The 21,600-nt window shown below is 34.9% G+C and overlaps 1 protein-coding gene across 1 annotated transcript in view; it reads right to left on the bottom strand.

Moving 5' to 3' along the window:
- USP53 (ubiquitin specific peptidase 53) overlaps positions 1–21,600 on the bottom strand; it is a 60,730-nt gene that overhangs the window by 27,477 nt on the left and 11,653 nt on the right. The window contains exons 2-8 of the mRNA XM_040626272.1: positions 17,048–17,719; positions 11,811–11,903; positions 7,201–7,335; positions 4,486–4,599; positions 4,249–4,331; positions 1,483–1,588; positions 531–677 (exon numbers count right to left, since the gene is read on the bottom strand). Of these exons, the coding sequence (XP_040482206.1) occupies positions 531–677; positions 1,483–1,588; positions 4,249–4,331; positions 4,486–4,599; positions 7,201–7,335; positions 11,811–11,903; positions 17,048–17,191 (822 nt within the window). The 5' untranslated portion in view covers positions 17,192–17,719. The remainder of the gene's footprint in view (positions 1–530; positions 678–1,482; positions 1,589–4,248; positions 4,332–4,485; positions 4,600–7,200; positions 7,336–11,810; positions 11,904–17,047; positions 17,720–21,600) is intronic.

The raw sequence follows: 21,600 nt of genomic DNA, 5'->3' as shown, positions 1-21,600 counted from the left end.
ACTTTATATACATAAACTGGAAATGTGGGATAAATTACACAATTCCTAATAATTTTTTATTGAATCTCATATTTGAACATACATTAAACATATTATCTAAAAGTTTAATTGTAATATAAACCAGATCAAAATACATTAAGATGTTAATAAGCATATTAAGAGATCAGTGCTGCAGATGATTTTTGAATCTTAAGCCTTTCTAGGTTAATATTTATACTTGTAATTACCATACACACACACACACACACACACACACACACACACGTATCATCATCATCATTCTAGAGTGATACAGAATTAGAGCATGAGAGAGTTTATAATTGAAAGCTATTCCTAGTCTATGCAAGAAAGCCATTCCAGTTAGCCTGATTTGATGAACTTTATCAGCATTATATCTGAATGTTATTTCCTTTAGAAAGAAAATTTAGTTCTGAAAAACGAAGTGTATTATCATGTTTTAAAGTGTATTATCACTATGTTTTAAAAGAATTTAAAAACAAAAAGGAAGAGAATGAAAACAGTTGAGATACCCCAGGAAGATAAAGATGTGTTGCTAGATTCCGAACAACATCTTCGGTCAAGTCAGAATGCTCAGAATCCCATACTAAACCAATTGTAACAATCTCTGGGCAATTCATTAAAACACGGCGTATTTTTATTTTTTGGCCACAGTTACTCTGAAGGAAAACACGAAAACAAATTTTGAAATTACTGAAATAGATATACCATAGGTAATGCCTTACACAGTTTGTATTAAATAGTAACAATCTTTACATATATCAGAAAATAAATTAATTGTTCAGCATATTAAAATTGACTTTTATCAAACTATTTGTCTGATTATTGATTAAACAGTAAGTTTATTTTAAATCAAAGTACTCTTCTTTGGTATTTTTAAAATCAGTTAAAACAAGAATTCAATCTAAAAAAATGAGAAATAGAACACTGAAGTCATTAATAATATGTTAGAAAAGAATGGTACCATTTGTAATGTTTAAATGAAAGTAAAGAAACTTTCTCTTTAGTCAAATGATAGATTTCAGAACTTAAAAAAAATTAATCAGGGGGCAACTGGGTGACTCAGTCAGTTAAGCGCCCAACTCTTGATTTCAGCTCAGGTCATGATCTCAGGGTTGTGAGATCAAGCCTCACCTAGGGCTCCACGCTCAGCAGGGAGTCTGCTTAAGATTCTCTCTCTCCCTCTCCCTCTGCCCCTCCCCTCCAACCTACTTGTGCACACGTTCTCTCAAAAAAAATAATAATCAGTATACATTAACTTAAATCCTTCACAAAGAGTTTTTAAAGAAATAGTGCTCAAATAAATAGCTCACATGGTACAAAGAGTTGCCTAAAATAACTATGAAAAAACAAATTCTTGAAATCAAGTCCATGTGTAATTAGTATTTACATGGTAATTTCTGAATGTTTACTTTCAAATTTACAAACATAGAAGCACACGAATATTTTCCAAATTATACTTACAGGACATTTCCTATAGTCATCAGTCGTATTTGCTGCTTGCAGCAATTCTGCAAACATTTCAGGCTTAAAACGTTCATGCCTTTCCATCATTCTTTCTACCTCATTGCTACAAAAGAAAAAAGCAGTTTCAAATGTGTCCTATGAACTTTAAAAAGATCTAACAAATTATGCATAAAAAATACTAAGTTATCAATATGGGTATGATTGCTTTTTCCGTCTTAAAAAAGGTTCTGTTTGAAAAATTAACCTTAAAGTAAATTTCCATACAGTAAAAAATTATGAAATTTGGCAGGTGTATGATGAAAAAAATTAGGTCAAGAATAGAATAACACTAAATTTTACCATTGGTGGAACTACATGAACGAGGTAATAAGATGATCCATTTAGAGGTAGTTTCAAGTCAAATGCGTCTTTTACGTTATTATTTAACAAGTAGGGACTTGAGTTTAAACTTTGGCCTAACAAGAACAACAAACTGTTGGAAAGGCTTCCTCTCTGGCCTAAAGTTTTCAGAAACAAAGTTTATCATTTTCAGCTAACAGAAGGGGCCTTTGCTGATTAATGCAGAAGTCAAAACCAAAACTATTTAGGCCAGGCTTGTGCTTTCATTAGAGCCTAGGTAGAATATCTGTGCCACTTTTTGTTTAGTCTACTTTAGAATCAAATTTTTACATATCAAGGTATTAAGTATCCTTAAACAACTATTTAAACATTTCCAAAAAGAAACGTGATATAAGCTCAAATATCCTTACTACTTTCCATTCTAGATGCTCTGGTTCTCCTTAGTGGTAATATTAACTGCCCTAGAGCTGGATATATTTTATAGTTCCATGGTTTAATATACAGTATTCAATAACAACTAAAAGCACCTATTCTTCTAAAGAACTTCACAAGTATATTAGAAAGCACTAAATCTGATAAGCTCATTCAAACTGTACATTCAAAATAGTGTTTTTGCTAATTAACATTAAAAGTGATCATTTATGTAAAGCCTGGAACTCTGTAACTGGTATTCAATACTTATTACCAATACAAAGAAGGTGATTATAGGTGACACTTAAACAACATGGGGTAAGGGGCGCCACCCTCACACAATCCAAACTCCGCATATAACTTTTTACACCCCGGCTCCCGCAAAGTTAACTACTAATAGCCTAGTGTTAACTGGAAGCCTTACCAATAATAGTCGATTAACACATACATATTTTGTGTTATATGTATTATATACTGTATTCTTACAAAAAAGCTGGAGAAAAGGAAATGTTATTAAGAAAATCATAAAGGGGGAACCTGGGTAGCTCGGTCTGTTGAGCGTCCGACTCTAAATCTCAGCAGAGGTCTTGATCTCAAGGTTATGAGATCAAGCCCTGTGTCAGGCTCCACAAACAGCAGGAGTCTGCCTGAGATTCTCTCTCTCCCTCTCCCTCTGCTCCTCTCTATGCTTGTGCGTGTGCGCACACACTCCCTCTCTCTAAAATAAATAAATAAATCTTAAAAAAAAGAAAAATCTAAGGAAAAGACAATACGTTTACAGTACTCTACATGTATTTATTGAGAAAAATCTGCATCTAAGTGGACCTGTGCAGTTCAAACCTGTGTTGTTGAAGGGTCAACCATAATTAGAATTCAAAGTCTGGCTTCTTGCAACTGGTGGCATGGACCAGGGAGAGACTGATGGAGCTCCAACTCTTGTTACATGAGATACTGAATCAGAGCACTGTCATTTTATATGAGAGTTTCAGAGTAGACTTAAAGTTTTACAGTTTTTAATGTGTGGCCTATCCTTGTTCAAACACCATCCTGCTTTTCATACAAAGTGAAAAAAAATGAACCTATAATTGACTGAAGTTTAGGGAATGCTTCCCTAAAACAAGCTCCCCAACTCTGTATATATTAAGACACTAAACACACTCAAATAATCAAATTGCTATTACTCAATAATTTTCAAGAAATACTGTGTCATAGCCAAAAAAGTCAGCAAGTTTAATAATATAATGAAACAGATAAGCACCTAATATTCATTTTGCATAATGATAAAAATATTGATAGCATTTAGTAACTATTGTACTAATGTATTGATAATTATTGATCAATCTTTTGTTTTTGTATCAAAATACCTATATTTATGATTTTATTCAACATTTATCATATATCAAATATTTATATTTTCAAATATCTGTTGGAAAATGTCTAAACTACTCTTATTATGTAAAGTCTAGGGATTATTTTGGATCCCTAATTCACTAATGTTTCATGGGCAGGGAGGGAGGGGACAGGCAAACATGGCAAATTTTTATTTCAGGTGGAATGTTGAGGCCTTAAATGCAATAAATCTAACGTAGAATTAATTACACGTTTTTCTTTCTTTTCTTCTTACCCTGGCTTCCATCACCATGAAGGGACGTGGAGTTGACGGAAAAACTGTTACTACAAAGATGACACCTTAGCAAAAATGAAGAAATCACGTGCAGCTCCATTTACCATTAAACTTGTCATTTTAAGGTCTCCTTTACGTTCCAAAAACTTGCTATTAATATAAAGAGATACAAATTTTGACTAATATTTGGTAATTTCATCAAGTATACTTTTTTGGCCAAATCAGAAACAGCTAGCTGAGACAGACATCACTTAGTACCTCTGATGGTAGCACACTCTCAGGTCTAAGACAGAGAGTAGATATTCACATATGTTATGGTTTTAAAAAATAAATGCTCAATGTGCTTATGTGTTAATATCTTTGGTGAACATGCTTTAATGGGTTCTTACCATAGGGCTGTTGTAGAAATGTACCGCACGAATTCTGTAAAAGGTAGAGGATCTGACGACGCTCCACAGCTGCGACACACACACTACAGTAAAAACATAGGTTTAGTTCATCAACCATAAAACACAGATACATGTTACAGATATTTAAATATGTTATATATTATATATGTATGAACGTACGCAAACAGATACAATAATAACAAACAGAATATCTAAAAAATGGTTAAGCCATCTCACCTGTTCATACAAAGTCATAGCAAACTTCTGGTGCGTTATACAGGATTTAGAGGTACACATGTCTGCATCTCTGCTTGGCACTATATGAAAATGAATCCTCTCCAATATATTTTCCTAATTTAAAAAATTAAAAGACAAATGAGTTGTGAATCTTACCGACGACACTATACAACTCTTTTTAACTTTACAAATTTAAAAATCTTTTTAAGATTTCCCAAACTGTTAAGTTTAACAGTGCCATACATATTGTCAGCTTTTCAGCTTTCCTCTTCAATCAACCCTTCAAATGTTGTTCAATTATTCACCTTTTGTAGCATTAGCTTTTTAAAAAAAATTAAAGAAACATTATAATGTAACATGATTTTAATAAATATATTTAAAATCCTTTAAAAATCAATTCATGGTGGCTAACACCAAAATTTAACATTAGAAAACATCAGTCTCCTATGTTTCCAGCATTCTCACATTAAGGAAAAGCAGTTAATGTTTCAAAAATCCTACTTGGAACATTTTTATATTCTCTATAACTCACATTAAAATAGCAATGGTAAAGGTTTACAGTACCTACACTAATATCCTAATGCAAGGAATCTGCCCTGCAAACAAATTTCACATGAAATTTCAAATTTGTAATACAGATCGATACAGAGTATTCATTTCTTTAACAAATAATCCTTCTTTTTAGCAAAGCTTATCCAATGGATTCTTTTAAGTTGCTGACTTCCCCCTCCTCTGCCCTGGGAAATTTAAAACCATTCAATTATTTAAACATAAATTTCTAGGTATTCTATTAAATATCATATCACATATTAGTACATTTCATTTAAGTGAAAATAAACTACAAAGTTTGGTATTGTACAAAATATATCTATATTTTAAGTAATTAATCAATTAGGAACACGAGAAATATGAAAAGCATATTTTATGACTACGTGTGCTGTTTCTGACACATTTTAATCAACATGGAAAGTATGCTAAGCAGTACGCTAGTCAAAGAGCTTTCCATCTGTCCAAGGAAACAGTAAAGATGCTCATTAAGGAAATGATAACAACAGGGGCGCCTGAGTGGCTCAGTCAGTTAAGCAGCCGACTCTTGGTATTGACTCAGGTCATGATCTCAGGGTCTTGGTATCAAACCTTGCATCATGCTCCACACTCAGTGGTGTGTCTGCTTGTGGATTCTCGCTCTCCCTCTGCCTCAGCCTCTCCCCCCAACTTGTGTGTCTGTGTATGCATGCTCTCTCAAATAAATAAATCTTTTAAAAAATGATAATAACATATAAATGCCAAATGAATTTTACAGACAGTAAATTCTACAGAAATCCAGTGAATTCTGGGACACCCGGGTGGCTCAGTTGGTTAAGTGTCTGCCTTTGGCTCAGGTCATGATACTAGGGTCCTGGGATCGAGTCCCACATCAGGGTCCTTGCCCAGCAGGGAGCCTGCTTCTCCCCTGCCAGCTGCTCTCCCTGCTTGTACTCTCTCTCTGACAAATAAATAAAATCTTTTTAAAAAAAGAAAAAGAAAAAGAAATCCAGTGAATTTAAAAGACATACTTGAGGAATAGAACCACCTCATTAGGAGGGAAAATTCCAGGAGGAAATAAAGAGGTAAACTGGAGTTTAACAGTAAATGGCCTTAAATGTCAGAAGAGAGTCCAGATTTGAATCACAGGAATATCTGAAGGGCAAAGATTAATCTGAAGAAAATTTTATTAATCTGTTGGCCATTGAAAAACACTACAAGGGGATAGGCTGAATGAATACAAGTAAGGAGGCTTAAATGCTGAGAGTACGGGCCTGAACTAGTAGGACGTGGCTTCAGGGAAATAATGTGTCTTTCTGATGAAGGAATGTATTGAATTTGCCAAATAGATATAAGACTAAAAAAAAAAAATGGCTACCTCTTTAAATATAGGTAACATCTATAACACTGACACATTTAATAATCAACATATATATTTTAGAAGGTATGTAAGGTTTAGTTACTATTCAGAGGAATGCTCTACTTATCAATATGGTGGTAATGCAGAATCTTGGAACATCAGCCCCAGTCAGTGATTCTCAACCCAGAGTCAGGGGTGTATCAGAACTGCTGCCCCTAACAGCTGCCCACCAAGATCTGCTTCTCTCCCAAAGAGAATCATTGCATGTAATGAGAAATGCTACTGCTGGGAATGCACTGCACATATAAACCCTGCAGAGGCAGAACACTGACTTAAGTGATATAATTTATATTAAATGTTTGCGCTAATAAATAAATTTTACAATATTCCAGTAGTCTAATACCCAATAAAAATGACAGCCGCACAAATAAATCAAAAGTCAGGAGACACAGGGGCGCCTGGGTGGCAGAGCGGTTAAGCGTCTGCCTTCAGCTCAGGGCGTGATCCTGGCTTTATGGGATCGAGCCCCACATCAGGCTCCTCTGCTATGAGCCTGCTTCTTCCTCTCCCACTCCCCCTGCTTGTGTTCCCTCTCTCGCTGGCTGTCTCTATCTCTGTCAAATAAATAAATAAAATCTTTAAAAAAAAAAAAAGTCAGGAGACACAGATGGACTTAAACTGAGCTCTGAAGGGCAGGTAAGACAGGGATCCAATGAGCAGTTATGACTCATTTCCACTGTTAGAAATTTATTTCTCATTCATTTCAAAATTCATATCATTTAAAGAAAACAAGCTAGTAGTCTGATTTAAGGATTATCAAAAATACTTACAAAGCACTCTGCAGCATCATCCATAAGGCCCAACTGAAATCGCTGCTCATCTTTGAAGCTCTCTGCTAGAGCATGTCTTATGTTATCCGAGGGAAGTGCTTTTTCTCGACTGTGCTGAAACTGTGCAAATATTGTCTGGAGATCAAGTACATCAGTAAGTTTACAGCCAACAACTAAAGACACACGTCAGTAATTTCATTATAACACAGTGAAACTCACAACACTATACCCAGAAACTAATAGTCTTTTGCTCTATTCCATATAAAGATTAATTATTTGTATCAGTAATGTATAGAAACGGTAGCCCCAGCCTCAAAATCAAATGTTAGTGTGCTCAGAATTAAATGAGTTCTCAGTTCCCATCCTCAGGGATTCTAATTGAGCATGCAGAAGTGAAGGCAGTTTTTAAACTGTTCCCCACGTAATTCTGATCCAAGTTGTTTAAGGAAGAGTTCTGAGAAAAGCTGCTATAAATCTAAAAGTATGCTATAGGAATTAAAATGATGTTAACCAAAAATAAATATATAATCACATAAAAGTTAGTAGAAACTCACTAGTCCTTAAAAAAAGTAGCTTGGGGCACCTGGGTGGCTCAGTCGGTTAAGTGTCTGCCTTCAGCTCAGGTCATGATCTCAGGGTTCTGGGATCGAGCCCCGCATCAGGCTCCCTGCTCAGTGGGGAATCTGCTTCTCCCCTTCCCTTTGCCCCTCCCCTGGCTCCTTCTCTATCAAATAAATAAATAAAATCTTAAAATCAAAAAAAGTAGCTTAAATGAACTTTTTTTTGTTTCTTCCTAAATAAACCTAAATAAATAAAAGAATTTTTGTTTCTTCCTAAATAAACCTCAGAAAACGACTAGCTCTGGTTTAAAAGTAAACAAAAATTAAATAACTTCAATGCAAATTTCCCACTAATTTGCCTTTAAAAACTGACACTGTACAATTTGCATGAAGTCAGAAATGATTACTTTTAATTTTTAAAGAAATTTTTTTCAAATTATCAGTTTTCCTCACTTAGAGCATTATTTCTAAGCTAAGCTTAAGAAACAGTCGAAACATTCAAGAACATGTGATTATAGGTGCTAATCTGGTTTTCCATTTTCCTTACTGAATTTAAATAAGAAAAGCTTTTTTAATAAGTTCCAGTTATATGACAATTATCTTAGGTGGGGGAAAGTGGGGGGAAAAGGTTTTCAGTGGCAACCCACCAAGTAAGGACTGGCCACACTGAATTCTTAATTAGCTCGAGGGATATGTCATCTCAAAAACTTTTTTTTTTTCACATCAATATATGGTAGTCGAGGAAAATATTTCAAAAAATCTGTTCCCACTACTGCGAGAAAACCTAATTTATAAATAAATAAAAAATTGAAGAATAAAGATGCCAAATGATATTAGATATCCAGAACTATAATCTTTTAGCTATAATTACAAATATGAAAAAATAAAAATATTTTCAGATGTCATTTCTTATTTAGGTAATTAACTTTTCAAGATAATGCTTAAGATATTAATCCTACACCTGAGTGTCACTCATTTGTCATCTGTTTTTTGACTGCTTAGTCTATGTGAGGCATCTTCACTAAAGGACAAAAACCCGCCCTCATGGGGCACACATTCTCGTTATAGTAAGGAGAAAGCAAGTAAGTATTATACAGTATGTCAGAATGTGACAGACACAATAGAGAAAAATAAAGAAATAAAACACGAGAGGAAAATAAAGTATTATAATAGAAATAGAGATAGTTGAGAGTAGGAAGGAGGTTAACTATCATCTAAGGCTAGTCAGGGAAGGTCTTATTGATGTCCTCATTTGAGGACTGGCATAAAGGAAACGGGGTGTTAGCCACAAAAACATGTAGAAGAAAAGCATTCTACACAAAAGGAGTAACAATAAAAACAGTCAAAGATGCAAGCCAGCTCTGAGAAATTGCAAAAGGCAGCCAGTCTGGCTGAAGTGCAGGACCTGAGACAGAGAGACAGAGTGTGTGTGCATGTGTGTGTTTTGGGTAGCTGGTGGGCAGTCAGGAAGGTGATTGTTCAAGGGTATGAAAGATTCAGGCTAGAAATTTTAACTATACTCGTTTTTTACAATTGGACAAAATATCCAAAATAGACTGTGGCATAAATAAAATGGGATACTGTAATTTGATCTAAGTTCATTCTTCATCCCCTAACAATAACCCTATTTTGCTATGTTCTAAAAAAGAGAATATAAAATTGCCTTCTTTGGTGATTTATATTCAGGAGTATAAGTCAAAATAAAGCAGGAAAATGGCTCTTTATTTTCTTGCATGTATGTGTGTGTATAAGAATATTCAATAATGTAAAAGAACGAAATGTTTATCTCTGAAACATGTTAATAAAATCTTAAATTCTTGGGCAAATTTTGAAGACATAAATGAGATGCTAATATATACATGACTCCCTGTTTCTGCCTTTGTCTCTCTTCTATTTATTCTCATTCAAGTAGCCAAAGAGATCTAGTCCAAACATTGTATCTAGTTAAAACAGATTATATCACTCTTCCACTCGAAACAATCCAGAGACTTCCTAAATCACTCAAGAGAAAAAGCCAAGGTCCTCACAAAGGCCTAGAAGGACCTACACAATATGGACCCCTGTTCCAGTTATTTACTGCTCCATAACAAAACACCACAAAACTTAGTTACTAAAAATAACATTTATTATGATTACAAATCACCAATTTTGGTGAGGACAGCTTGATTCTGCTACACTGGTAGTTATCTGGGACAGTTTGAATGCTGGGACCTAGAACCATCTGAAGGTTGCTCACTTACATTGAGCAGGTGATGCTGTTGTTGGTGCTGCCTATCCGCTTAGACTTCTGCTTTAGCTGTGGTCAGCTTGGCTTCCTCACCTCATGATGGCTCACTCCCAAGAATGACACCCCAACAGACAGATCCAGATGGAAACTTTATCACCTTTTCTAATCTAACCTAACCTCAGATGTCTGCAGCATCATTTCTGCCATTCTATTTGGTGGGAATGATTCCTTAAGGCCAGCCCATACCCACCTTTTGACAGGAAGAGTGCAGAAGAGGGGCATGTTGGTGGCTCGGCTGGTTAGGTGTCCAACTCTAGATTTCAGCTCAGGTCATGAGCTCAGGGCTGTGAGATCAAGCCCTGTCGGGCTTTGCCCTGGGCCTGAAAGCCTGCCTAGGATTCTCTCTCTCCCTCTCTCTCTGCCCCTCCCCTGCTTGTGCTTTCTCTCTAAAAAAACAAAAAAGTGCAGAAGAATTTGCAGATATGTTTTATTTTATTTTTAAAGATTTTATCTATTTATTTATTTAGAGAGAGTCCAAGGGAGTGGGGGGAGGGAGAGAGAGAATCTCAAGCAGCTCCCCACTGAGCACAGACCTCCAAGGTGAGGCTCCTTGATGTCATGACACTGAGATCATGACCCCAGCCAAAATCAAGAGTCTGATGCTTAACCAAATGAGTCACCTGCATGCCCCTGCAGACATGTTTTAAAATCACAACTCACCTTACTTCTGAGCTCACCTCTTATCACTCCCCCTTGCTCACAAAGCTTCTGCCACCCAGGTTTCCTTGAATGTGTCACGCACACTCATCTCAGGGCCTTTGCAGTTATTGTTTCCCTGCTTGCCTGGAATGCTTCACTCCATCATCTTTTCCAGGTAATGGTTTAAACCTTCCCAGTGAGGCTTTCCTGACTATTTAATACTCTTTATTCCATTTCCCTGATTTATTCCCCCCCCTTTGTAGTTATTATCATGTAACATACTTTATACTTTGCTTACTTATCTTTTCCTCCCCTTCAAGAATATAAGCTCCGGGGCGCCTGGGTGGCGCAGTTGTTAAGCGTCTGCCTTCAGCTCAGAGTGTGATCCCGGCGTTCTGGGATCGAGCCCCACGTCAGGCTCCTCTGCTGGGAGCCTGCTTCTTCCTCTCCCACTCCCCCTGCTTGTGTTCCCTGTCTCACTGGCTATCTCTCTCTCCATCAAATAAATAAATAAAATCTTAAAAAAAAAAAAAAAGAATATAAGCTCCATGAGAACAGAAGTTTTATCACCTTGTTCACTGCAATACCAGTAACTACAGCAGTGCACAAAATTCAGTAGTAATTCAAAATCCATTTCATAAAATGAATAAAGAATTGTTCTAAAATAATGAAAAATTAACATTCCTAACATATCTATGCTATTTAGAATATTAATTTTAACCGTCCTTACATAAAAGTGGGAAAAAAACCCATAAACTTGAATAAATCATACTTTAAGAATTCACCTTCAAAGCTCAAAGTCACTTGACAATGAACTTTATTTATTTATTTTTAAAAGATTTTATTTATTTGACAGAGAGAGACAGCCGGCAAGAGAGGGAACACAAGCAGGGGGAGTGGGAGAGGAAGAAGCAGCCTCCTAGCAGAGGAGCCTGATTTGGGGCTCGATCCCAGAACGCCAGGATCACGCCCTGAGCTGAAGGCAGACGCTTAACGACTGCGCCACCCAGGCGCCCCGACAATGAACTTTAATTTCAAATAAACTGACCAAATAAACTACCAAATAAAATTAATTTTTTTGTGAAATAATTAATAGTAATTTTTCAGTACTATTAAAAGATTACCTTCAATGCACAAAATATGCAGGCATCTCCCTGACAAACATGTCCAGTTAGAACCCGCAAGCTTCTTCGGAATATGTCCAATTGCCATAAAACCTAAAAAATTGTAAGAAAGAAGCTGAAGAAACACAGTAAAATTTTTCTCCCTATGATAAAAGATAGATCTGACTTAAATTGCAGAAGGCTAATAACTTCTTTTAATCTCTTGTGCACAATCCGACATATAAGCACTGAGACTAACAGCAACTATGAAACTGCTATATACATGTAGTGAATATATAAAAGAAGGATTTAGAAGATATTCTTATTGATTCACATGCAAAAACTGACAGCCAGAGAGTTAAGAAAAAACTAATGAACAGGAAACATGGGACACTGAATGGAGGACTTGGCAGTGAATGAAAGAGGAAGTGATTATAATACTTGGAACAGACTGAACTTTGGGAAGGAAATATAATTGGAGTTGAAAGCCAGGGTGTATCAAATACGGGTCAGTATGTAACAGCCAGAAAAAAAAGGTGAGCAAAGTCCTGTGGCCTTGTATGTTGACAAAGCAGTCAGCTGTGCGGTAATGGGGGGACAGTACGGTAAAAAGCATCAGTTAAGGAATAATATGAATATATTTGCTGCAATTATCCATTCATCATTTGCTACTAAAAGAAAAAAACAAACAAAAAACACTAATTGTTTAAATAAAATCAGTCCAGTATTTAAAATCATTCTAAAAAAATCTGAAAACTATGAAATGGGGATAATTTTGCCTGCCTCATGGCGTTCCTGTAAGGATTAAACAATATGTACTAATACATAAAGTGCTTAGAGGAGTGCCCAGTACATAACTGGCATGCAAAGAACACCAGCTGCTATTTGTTGCTGTGATCACCATTACAACAAACAGATCTCCAAGTTCCCCTATATCTTTTGATCATTTCCTCAAATAATATAACTTAGAAAATCCATTCATGATCTCTCATTTCTCCCAACTAGAAACAAAGATTAAGAAAAACAAATGATTTTAATAAATATCCTGTATTTTCAATTACTCAATAACTAAAGGCCATTTCAGAATTTCCCTTTGACAGCTGCTTTTTCTTAAAGAAAACTAATAGGATCCACTTATTTATCACAAATAATTCAGTGTTTTTTGCAAAGCACTTGAAAATGTTTAATGATTTTCTTACACATCATACATATCTGATCATACCATAAAACACATGCCATTGGAATTCATTCATCTGTCAAGATGAAGACCAGGATAGCACAACCTTGGGAAGCAGCATAGCACTGTGCTTAGTAACACAACATTTGAAGGCAGACTGCCTGGGTATTAATTCTGGATTTATTGCTTACCAGCTCTTGGGTTGACTTGAGCAAAATATTTTCTGAAACTCAATTTTCTCATCAGTAAAGTGAAGATTAAAGCAGTACTTGCCTCTTAGGATTGTTTTAAGAATTAGATTAGAGAGAACACATAGTGTTCAGGTAAGTACCAACACAAGTAAGAACAGAATAAATGCTAGGTATTAAAGATTATAACGTTGCTTTTAACTTAGAGAATTTAAAACCGCACCATATGTCATCACTACTTAATTATAGTATTGTCAGATAAAATTCTAAAATATTCAGTCAAAAGAGAGTAACTTCCATAATCTGTTTATAAGGCCAGTGAAGTGACTCTTCAAATGTAACTGGAATGTTTTCTGGATTAGCAAAATGTTTAAGTTCTGCTGGATCCAAACTACAGAAAAAATATTTTGACTTCTCTATACATTATTCAGTATAATAGTTTATCCCCCCTTTTAACAAATCCATATCAAAAGTTATTCTAAATATTAATCCTTATCCTACTTCATTTTAAAATGTTGATTACAAACAACCAATGGGTAGACAAATCGAAGAAAAAATTTAAGTAAAATCTAGCCATTTGCACCAACATGGATGGAACTAGAGGGCATAATGCTAAGTGAAATAAGTCAGTCAAAGAAAGACAAATACCATATGATTTTACTCATATATGGAATTTAGGAAACAAAACAAATGAACAAACAAGGAAAAAAGAGCCAAACAAAAAAAAAAGACTTTTAAATAGTCTGGGGGATGGGAAGAGTACACTTATCTTGATGAACACTGAGAAATGTACAGAACTGTTCAATCACTATATTGTACACCTGAAACTAATACAATACTGCGTGTTATTTACACTTGAATAATAAAAAGACGGGGGTGGGGCGCCTGGGTGGCACAGTGGTTGGGCGTCTGCCTTCGGCTCAGGGCGTGATCCGGCGTTATGGGATCGAGCCCCACGTCAGGCTCCTCCGCTGGGAGCCTGCTTCTTCCTCTCCCACTCCCCCTGCTTGTGTTCCCTCTCTCGCTGGCTGTCTCTATCTCTGTCAAATAAATAAATAAATAAATCTTTAAAAAAAAAAAAAAAATAAAATAAAATAAAAAGACGGGGGGAAAAAAGTGCTCAGAAATATGAGGGGAGGGGGAACCCTTGGGATAAATGAAAATGGAAGCACAACTTTACAAAATGTATGGGGTACAGCAAAAGCAGTTCTAAGAAGGAAGTCCATGACAATACAGGCCTACCTCAAGAAACAAGAAAAGTCCAAATAAACAAACTAACTTTACATGTAAAGACTCTAGAAAAAGACGAACAAAGCCCAAAGTTAGCAGAAGGAAGGAAATAATAAAGATCAGAGTAGAAATAAATGAGAGCCTTAAAAAAAGAAAATTAGAAAAGAACAGTGAAACTAAAAGCTAGTTCTTTGAAAAGATAAAAGCAACAAACCTCCCACCAGACTCATCAGGAGAAAAAGAGACAACCCAAATAAAATCAGAAATGCAGAAGTTACAACTGACACCACAGAAATATAAAGGATCATAAGGGACTACTACGAATAATAATAGGCCAACAAACTGAAAAACCTAGAAGAAATGGATAAATTCCTAGAAAAAAACACAGTTATGTTTTCTAAGACCAAACCACAAAGAAATAGGAAATCTGAACAGAATGATTACAAGTAATGAAATTGAATCAGTAATTTAAAAACTTCCCCCAAACAAAAGTCCAGGATCAGACAGTTTCACAGGTGAATTCTACTAATCATTTAAAGAGTTGGTAATTATCCTTCTCAAATTATTCCAAAAAATTAAAGAGGGAAAAACACTTGCAAACTCATTTTACAAGGCCAACATTACCCTGATATCAAAACCAGAAAAAAAATGAACATTCCATTGATCTTTACCATGAAGGTTATTTATTAACATTTCTGCTGCTCATCATTCCTTTATGTAAATTCAGCATTCCATCTGGTATCACTTACTCTCCTTGAAGGACCTTTTTAAACATTTTTTATAGGTCAGGTCTGTTGTTGGTGAGTTCTTTTAGCTTTTGTGTTTCTGGAAAAAAATGTTTCACTTTTGTTTTTGAAAGACATTTTTACTCATTAAAGAAGTCTAAGTTGGCAGTTTTTCCCTTTCAGTACTTTAAAGATTTTGGTCCTTTGACTTCTAGCTTGCATTATTTCTAGTGAAAAACTGTTGTCATTCTTTGTCTTCTGTAGGTAACGTGTCCTTTTTCTCTGGCTCCTTTTAAGATTTCTCTTTTTCACTACTTCAAAGCAACTTGATATTGATGTGTCTTGACATAGTTTTCTTCATGCTTCTTGTGTTTGAGTTTATTGAGCACCTTAGATCTGTGGATTTATAATTTTAATAAAATTTGGAAAGTCTTTGGCCATTATTTCCTCAAATTTTTCTGTCTCTCTCCTCATTTGAGGGACTGCAGTTATATATAGTTGGTTGTCTGAGGTTGTTCCACAGCTCACTTATGCTCAATACACACACATACACACACGAATTTATATATATATTTTCCAATGATATCATCATTGGACTACTTCTCCATTTTCTTTACCATGTAAGTGTCCTTACTCAGAATTTTCTGTTATAACATGCTTTTCGTCTCACTAACTACACACAGCATTTTGGGAGCCAAAGAAAAGGACAGAAATAGAGAGAAATATATAAACAAAAAGAACTGGAAAAGGGTTAACAGAAAAAGATTTAAAGTGATAGAAGCCCTTTATCACAGCCTGATTTAAACAAAAGCATTAATTCCAAGTCTTTTGGTATACAGTATTTGCCTAAATCCAGTGCTGTTCAATAAATATTTTCCTGCACTTCTCATAGCACTTAATGCCAGTAGGATCTTTTGGCTATGGCAGAACAGTGACTGCCATTTAAGGGTCCCAATGTATATTAGAATGCCAATTAGATCTCTTTCCCTGGATGAATTACAGAACTTTCAAGTTTGACATCTGTCCCAGACAGAGGACAACTGGGAAAACAAGTCTGAGTCAGATGTCTGAGCACATGATATGTTCATTTATATATGAGTTAATTAACCAATATTTCTCTTTCTACTCTGTTTTCAGGAGGAAAAAAAAAGCAACAGAAAATATCTAAGAGTGATTTATTTTAAATAAATTCTTTTAAGGTATATTCTACAGTCAATAGAATAACATTCCAATATTCTAAATCTTCCTCATCCTTAGTACTACTATACAGTCAATGGTCAGAAAGACATAGGATCCTACAAAATCTGGAACTACTGAATAAAAACTACATCTTACATAAGAAAGGATATTTACCTAAAGAAGAAAAGCAGGTTAGCACATACTTGTTAATTAAAAGAATTTCAACAAGGATTGGAGTAAAATGGAATAATCTTCAATTCCACTAAAACAGTGGTGTCCAAATATGATTCCAGAGAAGCGATTTAAGGCCACAGTGGAGGCTGAAGGAAGTTTGAGTCCTGAGAATTAAAACTGCATTCTCATTTCAACCCATGCTATCTATGGGGATTCTACCGGATTCCTTAAAAAAAAAAAAGGGGGGGGGGAAGGAGGGGCAGGTAGATTACCTGATTCAAAGAAATTATTTTATGTATTTTAGAAACATAATTTTAATTTACTAAGTAAACACTTTAAGTCAAAAGATTTTATATCATAGTGACACATTATTGTTGCAAAAACCCCTCCCATTTATATTAAATAATATCTATTTCTGTTTATAATAAAAAACCAAAATCCCAAGCCAAAATATTTTTGATACCATTAAAAGTGATATTAAAAAGTCATTCCAGGCAATAACTTTATTCTTAGACTATAAGAAACATTAAACAAAGGATTTCCTGAAAAGAATTTTGTAAATTTAACAAGAAATCACGGTCTCACCTGTACAGCACTATTAAGAAAGCAGCTGTTTTGTCCCGGTTCATTTAATAAGCCTTTGGTAGGAGCTAGGGATAGCATACTTCCAGGCTGATAAACTTTTCCAAGATTGCCACCAGGTTTCCGTAAGAATTTTACCCATGCCATTTTCAAGAAAATTTGTTTACATTAAAGCTAAGAATTATATATTTATGTGATATTTCTGATGATAAAAGGGATGATGTCTTGAATTGTCCACTTAAATTCACTGCAGTCAGTTACAGTAACGTAAGTCTCCAAGTCCATATCTTTCCTGATGCTGTAAATTTTTGACGACTTTGTCAAGCAAAAATGGGGTACATAAACATTGAAGTTCTAAAAAAGAAATCTTAAAGATTTTTATATGCATTAAATTTTATAAGAGAGTTGTATAGTTAAGGTAAAAAAGATTTTTTTTTAAACTGCTAAAAACAATATTGATGAACAAATAATTTTCTTTAAAGCACAAGCCATTTGTCTTGATGGTTTAAAAAACAGATGATACAAAAAGATGTTGAGTTCGCATCTGGCATGATTCCTTTGGTCATTTGTTTGTTTTCCTTATGTTTTTTTAGTAAGAAAGAAGACTCTCTCTTTCACAGGTGAAGTTATCAAAGCTGGCTCCATATTTCTTATCAATGTGACCCCAAAGCAAATCTACAAGAAAGAAAATAAATGTTTAAATAAAAGCAAAGTTTAATCAAGAAACAAGAAAATTCCTACTTTACTATTTGAACACAAATACTGAATATATAATCATAAAAGGACTATAACTAATAATGTTCTAAAATATAAAAATGAAAACATTATTCTTCATTAAATATTTTAAAAAATATCAATGTGACATCAATCACTACCTACTTGAAGATTTCAGTGGTCATTGGTTTCATAAGGAAAATATTCTAGAGAAAACTGTAATTAATAGATCTCAGGTAGTATTTTAAAAGTACTAACTTTGTTGTCAACACTAAATTGCTTTGTTTGTTAAAACAAATACACGTACAGAGACTCTATGTTGTTACCTGTATGGCACAGAATCATATTATTTTTCCAAGAAACTCTGTTGATTTTACATAAATTGGTATGCATTAAAACTCAGAAGGAACTTTAAACTGATAAACAAATCTTAATGAACTTAGTCAAGTAAATTTCTACACTATTTCACAAATGCATGCTCCTGAGTAAAAGGACTTTAAACTTCATTAAAAACAAGTATTACTAACAAAGTCTTGTTTAACCAATTAAATTTCCTTCCTATTATTCATTCACTCAACAAACATTTACTGAGCCAGGTACTGTGCCAGGCACTGGACTAATTTAATAATGAGGAAAGGCAGACATTAATACAATAAATAATAAATTGTAACTTGTACTGGAAGAGTTATGTGGTGAGTGCGAACAGAAAAACAATGCAAGGAAAGAGGATGGGAAATGCATATAATGTGAGAGAGTTTGCACTTTTAAATAGGATAGTCACAGAAAATCTAATTGAGCAGGTTACATTTGCACAAATATTTGAAGGAGGTGAAGATGCCACTTGGGAGAAGGCGTTTCTAGTAGAGTGAATAGCATGCTTGGCATGTTGGAAAAATAGTAAGCAGCCCAACGTGGCATGAGAAATATAAACAGAGGAGAGAAGATGAAAAGGAGGGAAGGGAAACAGATCATATGGGGGTACTGAAAGCCCTCTGTAAGGACTTCAGCTTTAAACTCTTTTAAAGTCATGAGCTTCATTTTCACAGCAAAAAAGATAAGACAGAATGGCACAGAGCAGTTCAATACCATTGGTCAAATACCCACCAAGACAGGAAAGCACTGAGGAATAAAGAAGCATCTTACCTAAACAATTAAAGTCGGGGCTTGTTTCCAGCCCCACATATTAGCTCATCTCACCTATTAGCTGTTTACTCTTAGGTAAAACCTTGTCCTCTCTGATTTATAGCTTCTTCATCTATAAAATGGGGACAAAATAATAGCCCCACTTAACAGAGGTTAAATGTTTCAGGAATTCTAAAATGCTATACTCTGTTGTTTTCTTTTTATTTTAACTCTGAGGGGTTGCAACCATCTCTAAAATGATCTAAATGATTCCCAAACCTCCCATACAAATTAAGTTTTTAATAAATCCATAATTTAACAACATTAAGGGAGCTCTATATTGGTAGTAAGTTTGTATTTTTAATGAAAGAATCCTTTTGAAATGATATTCTTTCATCATTTACTAGGCACCAGGTTTGTACCACGAACTGTCCTAAGGTGTATGAAACAATCCCTACCTTAACTGAGCTTAGTTTGGTGAAAGGCAAAGACACGACCAGATAATTTAAAAATACGGTGGCTCCCATTCTTGTGCCAGACGTTAAACTAGTATATGCTTCTGGTTCCCTACCTCCAGCCAAGTCTGGAGATTACACAAAAGAAGCCTTAAGGATACCAAAAGTAACTGGCTTCTAAAGCGGGAGGGAAACAGTAGCTAAGAAATAGAGAGGGCCAAGGGTTACAGACTGGAAAAGATCTTTCTAGTTAAGACCTTTTCCATTCCTCACATTTCTCTGGGCAGAGAATTCCCACCCCACACAATGCAATGAAACAGGAAAGTTCAGCTACCACCCTACTGCCATCTGGAGGGTAAGGGAGATTGTAACAGCAGAAAAGCATTAGATCACAGCCAGTTTGGGAAATGATAACATGTACGGGTACGTGCAAGGCTGCTATGTGTTCTGCCCTCACCCCTACTTCACAAATAGAACAGAGGACAGTAGGATCTGGAGAAGATCATGCTGCTAGGCACAGAAACAGAAAGTTCTTTTTGGAACCAAAGCTCAAGGTGCATCCATCACTCCAAATTAAGCCCCTCTACTCAGATCCCACCTCTACTCACTGAAATCATCTGAAGAAACACAAATGAGAGTCTAGTGCTTTCACCCTTCTCATGTAAATATTATTAATTTGTAACTTGGTACTCCAAGAAAAAGAGAACCAGACACTTGAGGATGATTAGTTCTGTGAAACAAAGGCAAACTGAACATTCTATAACACAGAAAACAGAGTGAAAAGACCAAACGGAACACAAATTTAAAATAAACTTAATAAATATCCACCAATTGAATATGGCAATTTTTTAAAAAAATTACTGAAATTTTGTAAAAGAAAGAGTCAACAAGCAAAATGAATAGAAGCAAAAACCATATTAATGAGCAGTAAGTACAGGTCAGGAAATTTTCTTACAAAGCACTGAAAAAGGAATAAAAAAGTGGAAAATATAAACATTTTGAAAAAGTTAAGAGGCATGTTTGAAATCAATACTATCTAAAAGGATTCCCAGAAAGAGGATAAAGTAAATAGTTTTAGAAATGACAAAGATTTTTCCAGAATTAAAGACCAAAAAACTCAAAGAGACAAAGAAAATAGATAAAAAAAAAAAAAATCAAAACATGATGTGGGGAAGGAAGTAGGATGAAAATGATGAAGTCTTAGACTGAAAAGAAAGAAAAAGAGATTTTCAAGCCCATTTATAAGCAAACAATAGGAAAATAAATCCAAAAGTAAACTTTTATAAAAACTAATATAACATAAAATCTTCACAAGCCTGATTAAAGATAGAAAGGAAAAACACCAAAGAAATTGATAAATAGGAAATGACCACACATACTTAAGCAATCAAAAGAACAGTAAGAGTATGACTTAAGTCTTAGGGCAATAACTTTTAAAATCTAAAGGAATAGGTTATTTCCCAGCAAAATACAAATTAACAAAATTAACCCAAGAAAAAACAGAAAACATTTTTAAAATCTAGAATAATGTGGAAACAAAAGTTCTCCCATTGAAAAAGTCATCTGGGGCACCTGGGTGGCTCAGTCCTTAAACGTCTGCCTATGACTCGGGGCGTAATCCCAGGGTCCTGGGATTGAGCCCCAGCATTGGGCTCCCTGCTCCGCTGGGAGCCTGCTTGCTCCTCTCCCACTCCCCCTGCTTGTGTTCCTTCTCTCGTTGGCTGTCTCCGTCAAATAAATAAATAAAATCTTTAAAAAAAAAAAGAAAGAAAGAAAGAAAAAGTCATCTGGATCAGATGGATTCGAAGCTCAATTTTATCTAAATGTTAAAGAATTGTTAATTCTAACATACTGTTGCAGGTCAGAGGGAAAATAATTACACAAAGTATCCCAAATCATTTCATGAAGCTAACATAACTTTAATATCAAAACATGATAAACCTCAGACTAATGTGACTTGGATTCAAAACTGTAAGTAAAGTGCTAGCAAACATAATCTATCAATGTGTCAAAAGAATAATGTGCACTATTCAAAAGAATAATAATCAAGGAGGGTTTATTCCAGGAATGCAAATGTGATTCTATATTTATTCTTTCAATAAATACTTGGGAGGTTATGCAGAAAAGAGCTAACACAGCAATGTTCATAATAGTTGAAAGGTGGAAACAACCCCAATGTTCACCAACTAATGAATGGATAAATGACATAAAGTATGAGTATGTGTGTATACATATTCATACAATGGAATATTATTCAGCCATACA

Source organism: Ursus maritimus, unplaced genomic scaffold (genome assembly GCF_017311325.1).
Source record: "Ursus maritimus isolate PB19 unplaced genomic scaffold, ASM1731132v1 scaffold_11, whole genome shotgun sequence".
Lineage (NCBI taxonomy): Eukaryota > Metazoa > Chordata > Mammalia > Carnivora > Ursidae > Ursus > Ursus maritimus.
Note: the sequence above shows the minus strand (reverse complement) of the source record. Positions and strands in the feature narration are given on the sequence as shown.